The sequence below is a fragment of the Polyodon spathula genome, chromosome 2 (genome assembly GCF_017654505.1).
Source record: "Polyodon spathula isolate WHYD16114869_AA chromosome 2, ASM1765450v1, whole genome shotgun sequence".
Taxonomy (NCBI): domain Eukaryota; kingdom Metazoa; phylum Chordata; class Actinopteri; order Acipenseriformes; family Polyodontidae; genus Polyodon; species Polyodon spathula.
The window spans coordinates 13,607,346-13,613,670 of NC_054535.1; the positions used below are offsets into that span (position 1 = coordinate 13,607,346).

Below are 6,325 nucleotides of genomic sequence, written 5' to 3' on the forward strand. Positions count from 1 at the left end.
GCTGGAACAGTTGCTGTAGCATGGTTATTTCTCTAAGTGCCCTTTTTATTTTGTAAACTACATTTTTTAACCATTCATATTAACACAAAAGGAACCCTCCCATTGATTAAACCCCCCCTTTGGCCCTTTCTGCATAAGATTAAGCTATGCCCCATTCTTGTAAGTTTATAATACAAGCTGTACTAATTAGGCAATAACTAAATAACGGTTTTACCTGGAATGAATGAAAACAGGATGACTTTTCACACACACAAACACGCCAAACACACAACTCCATTCTCTCTCAAAAAAAATGTGGCCGTGTACAGGTTTGTTTTCTTTTACGATTTACACACCCCTCATGCAGGTTTTACAACTGTACATGACATAGAAATGTTTCTGTTAAAAGACAATTCTATTCAATATTATCACATCTTACATCCTGAGAAAGAGAAAAAAAAAAAAAAAACGTCTGTGGTTAAGTATGTGTGTTAAAGTTTACATACGAACACATACGTCACATCACTGCAGTTCAGGACGAGATCATTATAAACATGCTAACAGTGGGAAATTACTTTCTTCATTTTCCAGTGAAACCACAAGACAATCCCAGCCAGAATGAAAAAAAAAATATATATACACAGATTTTCTATGGCCATATGTAACTTTTTACTTTGAAAATAATGCATCCTGCTGTACCTTATTCACAGAGGCGAGATATATTAAAAACAAACATATCATTTAACAATATTATGCAGTAGAGCCCATTGTCTTTACATAAATTAAGATCAGTTCCGTCCTCTATAACAAAAAGCTGCCTAAAAATATAAGTCTTGTAATATAGCAAATTGTTTCTTTTTTTTTTTTTTTTTTTTTAAGTCATAGCTTACCAATCCCATTTCTGCTCTTAAATACCTTAAGGGATTTATATTCCAAGTGCCGGAAGATCTGGTAAATCCATATTTACAATATAGTGCTGATTTTTTTTTTTAGTTTTGCCATGCAGGGGGATGACTTTGGGGGGGGGGCGTTGTGAGGGAAGGAGAGAGAAGTACAAGTACAATGTTATATTTTTCATGTTCCTAAAAGCAATCCTTTTGGGGAGTGGGGGCGGAGCAGGGTCTTGCTGCAAAGTACTTCTAAAGTCTATCTCACAAGTCAACAGTCTTTGACATTCCTTTTCTCGCCCGGTCGCGTGGCAGTGTTCAGAAAGCAGTCTCCTGGGGCACGGTCTGCAGGCAGGTGAGCAGGCGGTGGTACGGGCTGCCAGGGGAGGCTACCACCTCAAACACGGAATGGAAGGCCCGGCGATCCAGCTCCTCGTCAATCTGGTGTTTATAGAAGTCCATGGCCACCAGACAGAACAGGCTGACATCCACTAGCTCAGATTTCCCAATTCGGCTGATAACATGAGGAAGGCTAGGGTGGTGGATTAAGGAAATGTAAGAAATTATCAATGGCTAATTTCACTTGATCTCCCATGTTATTTATATGCACATTCAAAATTGGTTTATGCTGCTTTTAACATTCTATAAAAAATGTTCTTGTAAAGTCCTCTGAATTATTTACAAATGCTCAACCATAACATAAGTAGCAAGTTTTTGGTGATTTGTAAAAGTCAAAGTCAAACAGACAAATGTTTTAGCTAGTGCCTTCATTAGCATGAATGAATGTTTGACTACTTACATTTCTAATTGTTCTACTGGCATGATATGAACCCGCCCCCCACCCCCCGTTGTGTTGCGAAGCCAGTAATTTCATGAGTAGTTTAGGTTATTAATATTCATTCTTTCTTGCTACAATGCACACTGGAAACAGTTTTCTGAAGATCAAAAAAAAAACATTTGTTTTCTGCACCAGTTTATGCAAATAACCAATAGATGCAGTCGTTCCATTTGCATACGACGGCAAAAACTTATTTTTCAGTATAAGATTTCAAGATCCCCTGCTGATCAAAGATTTATCAATTTTCCCAAAATGTGAAATTCCTATCGCATGTCCTTAATTAGTTTGTTGATGATAAACAAAAGGAGGGGGTTTAATTAATTGAGATCACCTCAGCCAAACACATTTAGATTTCATCAATACTGTACAACATGGCTGAAGGCTGGTGTGAACAAATATATCATCCATAACCTCTAACAGTACTCAATCATAAGATACAGAGTCCTAAATTACAAGTTCAGTATTACATTTAGATTTTTCCGTAGTTTTTGCTTGAAGCATGGCAAGTTGTCTTTTAATGCTAACCTTTTCAGAACTATTTTTCATGACTACAGTACCACAGGTAAAAAAAGGTTATATATATACCCTTCAATCTGTTGTTGTTGTTAAAAGTGAAAAAGTATTAGAACTATCTTAAGACAATAATCAATGTATAGTAAAGTGAATTATCAAGGATACAGTGCTGAAATCCACTGGCTTGTTGAAGCACTGACAAAAAAACAGGAAAGACTCCACATCGCCATGGCCACAGGTGTTCGCTGAGTGAAGTTGGAGAGAGAAAGCATGACCCAATCTCGGACCATGGAGGATTGTCCTGTAGCATGCAAGGTCTGGAATACCTATGGGTGAAGACAGCAAAAACAAGGTGCAGGGTTGTTTAGGAAAACAGTCTGACTTTAAATATTATTTCATAATTAACAAGCATAAATAACTAAAATGTGGCTGTATGACTATTAGTACAGTTGCATAGAGCAGTAACATACATTCCCTGCCATGGCTATAAAAACATACACCCCAAGGTTCCAATAGTCTCAACTAAACAATGTCCTCAGCAGCTTTAATCACAATCTAGAAATATGCTCTGAAGTGTCACCTACATGCATAAGAGGGTACTGCATGTGGAATCTGTACAGTGCAAGTCAGCACTTTAAAAATGGTCTAGTTTGTAGCCCCTCTGTTAACCAGCAAACTCTGCAGGCAGAACTATGGACCAAGCTAACTATGGACCAAGCTACAGCCAGTCTTATTTACTTTTACTAGAGATATCAAATTCCACACTTTGGCACTTGACGCGGACTACGTTTATGAAGGCAGTTATTGTTGAAAGAAGTCAGCTATGATCCAGAAATAAAGAGGCAGATGAAATTGTTTTTTTGTGCACCTACCTTGTAAACAACAGTTGCCATGAACTGTGGATAAGGCTGCTGATTAGATAGAAACTCGCCAATGACTTTGTTCATCACATCCTGCGGTGGGAAGAAGTCATCGAGAAACTGGGGCAGGATACGGGCCACTACCCTTGCCTCACAGGGAAATCCCTTCCGGATTCTGAGCACAGGAGACCAGTTTGAAAGCTCAGGCAACAAAGCTTACTTTAGTGGTTCTTTACTTAAACACTTTTTGTGCTAAGAAATGCCAAAAAACTATTTTGTTAATGTACATTAGTGCATCTCTGCTAGAACAGGATATGTATCAGCCACTGGGGATAATATATATATATATTACAATCTTTAGTATAAAGAATAATTCAGTGAGTAGGGACCACAGTGACCATATAGGTGTAGTTTACAATTTGGCATTTATTTACTGGTTGAAAAACAGTTTTCACACTGGAAAGGTTAAATGTGTAATTATGATTAATACCTGTCAAAGAGAATGGATACTCTCTCCATGGCCACAATGACAGACTCGCTGTCGGGAGCAGCTAGATCAGGGGCAGACGTCCGACTGGGACTAGTTTTCTCCTTCCCTGTTAAAAACAACAAAGAAACACAGTCAAGACATTTCAAAACATGCAGACGATCTGCTTGCGAAACAACGACAACTGCTGTTACTTAAAAGACAATGAAATCACATTGATTTTAGTTAATAAATAAGAAATAACAGTATCTTTAAGATAGATCACCATGACTTACTGTAAATCTTAGCTGTTCTCCAGATATATGTAAAAATGTAAGTTTCACATACATGTATAAACACGAGCCTTCGTATATCTATAGATTCTGATACTATCAGCAGCCACCTTGCCACACACAGTCATTATGTGCTCTTTTTGTTAAAGAATGTGTAAAAGCTGCATAAATGGACTGCTTGTCTCTTAGTTTACTTTATGGTTTTAGTTTGATGTGTTGCTTATATTTTTCTTTCTGTCATCGCAAACATGTACCTCAATGCAGCAGTATTTGCAGCGTTATGCATCCTCTCCCTCATCTGATCCACTTCTGTTATTTTTGCTTTTTGTACACTTCGAAGCATTGTTGTTTTTTTTAATATTCATAAACTGATATACGTTTTCTCCCCATTCTTCATCCACTAAAAATATTATATTTACATATTTAGGGCTGCTTACTACAATGTCAGAGTCAAAATAAAACAGCATTTTAATCAAAATATTGCGTATTTCCTAGAAAACAGTACCAGGAAAATATTGAAAATAGACAAAAATCAGGTATAAAATAGTAAAAAATGATTACCGTTAAAAAATAAAAAAAAATCCAGTAATTTTTCAGTAAAATTTGGAATAAATCACAAACACAGAACAGTATGTATGTCTCAAGGTTCTGATGCTTTCAATAATTTGATCAAAAGAACATCTTTACCACATTTAACCACAAATAGGGAACTTGTCCTCAAACTAGAATAAGGGACTACTACCCAAACTACCAGGATTAAATAAGGAGGTTCCCAGAAGACCTATATTACTGTTACATTTTAGAAATGTTGGGAAATATTTTTAAGAAATATAAAAAACTGAAATATCTTGCTTGCATAAGTATGCAACCCCTGTGCTGTGGAAGCTCCCAGTTTGCACCGATGAAAGAAATTGCCCTAACGAGGACACAATTACCTTACCATTGGCCTCCACCTATGAACCATTAAAGTTGCTAAACCGTTAAAGTCACATTTTCTGGATAAAAACACCACTGTTGAATGATCATTGGTAAGGCTGTGAATTTGAAGGAAAATGAAGACCAAAGAGCATTCTACAGAAGTTAGAGATAAAGTAATACAAATGCATAGATTAGGGAAAGGGTACAAAATAATATCCAAGTGTTTGGATATCCCAGTGAGCACAGTTGGATCAATAATCAAGAAGTGGAAGCTGCATCACACCACCCAGGCACTGCCAAGAAAAGGCCGTCCCTCAAAACTCAGCGCTCAAACAAGAAGACTTGTGAGAGAAGCCACAGAGAGGCCAACAATCACTTTGAAGGAGCTACAGAGTTCAGTGGTTGGGAGTGGAGTAATGGTGCACCAGTCAACCATATCAAGAGCTCTGCATAACACTGGCCTGTATGGGAGGGCGGCAAGAAAGAAGCCGTTACTCAAAAAGTACCATCTGAAAGCACGTCTGGAGTTTGCCAGAAAGCATGACAGTGACCCAGCTGCTACGTGGGAAAAGGTTTTGTGGTCAGATGAGACCAAGATAGAGCTTTTTGGCCAAAACTCAAAGCACTATGTGTGGCGCAAACCTAACACTGCCCACGCCTCAAGACACACCACCCTTACAGTGAAGTATGGTGGTGGCAGCATCATGCTGTGGGGATGCTTCTCATCAGCAGGGACTGGGCATCTTGTTACAATTGAAGGAAGAATGGATGGAGCAAAATACAGGAAAATACTGCAAGAGAATCTGCTTCAGTCTGCTAAAAAACTGAAGCTTGGGAGGAAATTCACCTTTCAGCAGGACAATGATCCCAAGCACAAGGCCAAAGCAACATTGGAGTGACTCAAGAACAAAAAGGTGAATGTGCTACAGTGGCCCAGTCAAGGTCCTGATCTCAATCCCATTGAAAATCTGTGGCACTATTTGAAAACTGCGGTCCACAAGCGTCGTCCAACCAACCTGAACAACCTGGAGCAAATCTGCCAAGAAGAATGGGCCAAAATCACTCCGACACTGTGTGCAAAGCTGGTACATACTTACCCCAAAAGACTTAAAGCTGTTATTGCAGCGAAAGGTGGCTCTACCAAATATTAATGGGTGGGGGTTGAATACTTATGCAAGCAAGATATTTCAGTTTTTTATTTTTCTTAAAAATATTTCCCAACATAAAACTTATGTCACCTTACAATAATTGATTTTGAGTTTAAGTGTTTTAAAATAAAATATCAAAACAGAACGAAATTTCAATGTACCATTTGTAATTTGGTAATATGAGAGAATTGGTCAGGGGTCTGAATACTTTTGAAAGGCACTGTGTGTATATATATTTGTATTTGTACTGCATGTAACATAACTTTATAATTTATCATAACACAATATAATAAAGGGTAAGTGAATAACCATTTTTACAAGTCAAAATCGTTCAATATCCCTTAAGTACATTGTTCTTACAAACTAGAGTGAAAAACTTTGTGTGTGTGTGTGTGTGTGTGTATACATATATTATATATACAC

At 37.7% G+C, this 6,325-nt stretch overlaps 1 protein-coding gene across 7 annotated transcripts in view; it reads right to left on the reverse strand.

The window, feature by feature from the left end:
- Nucleotides 1-1,042: 1,042 nt before the first annotated feature.
- LOC121330443 (huntingtin-like) overlaps nucleotides 1,043-6,325 on the reverse strand; it is a 76,727-nt gene continuing 71,444 nt past the window's right edge. For all 7 annotated transcript variants that reach the window (XM_041277013.1, XM_041276996.1, XM_041276987.1 and 4 more), the window contains 4 exons: nucleotides 3,568-3,673; nucleotides 3,090-3,252; nucleotides 2,383-2,543; nucleotides 1,043-1,398 (listed from right to left, as the gene is read on the reverse strand). In XM_041277013.1, coding sequence (XP_041132947.1) covers nucleotides 1,185-1,398; nucleotides 2,383-2,543; nucleotides 3,090-3,252; nucleotides 3,568-3,673 — 644 coding nt within the window. In that variant the 3' untranslated portion in view covers nucleotides 1,043-1,184. The remainder of the gene's footprint in view (nucleotides 1,399-2,382; nucleotides 2,544-3,089; nucleotides 3,253-3,567; nucleotides 3,674-6,325) is intronic.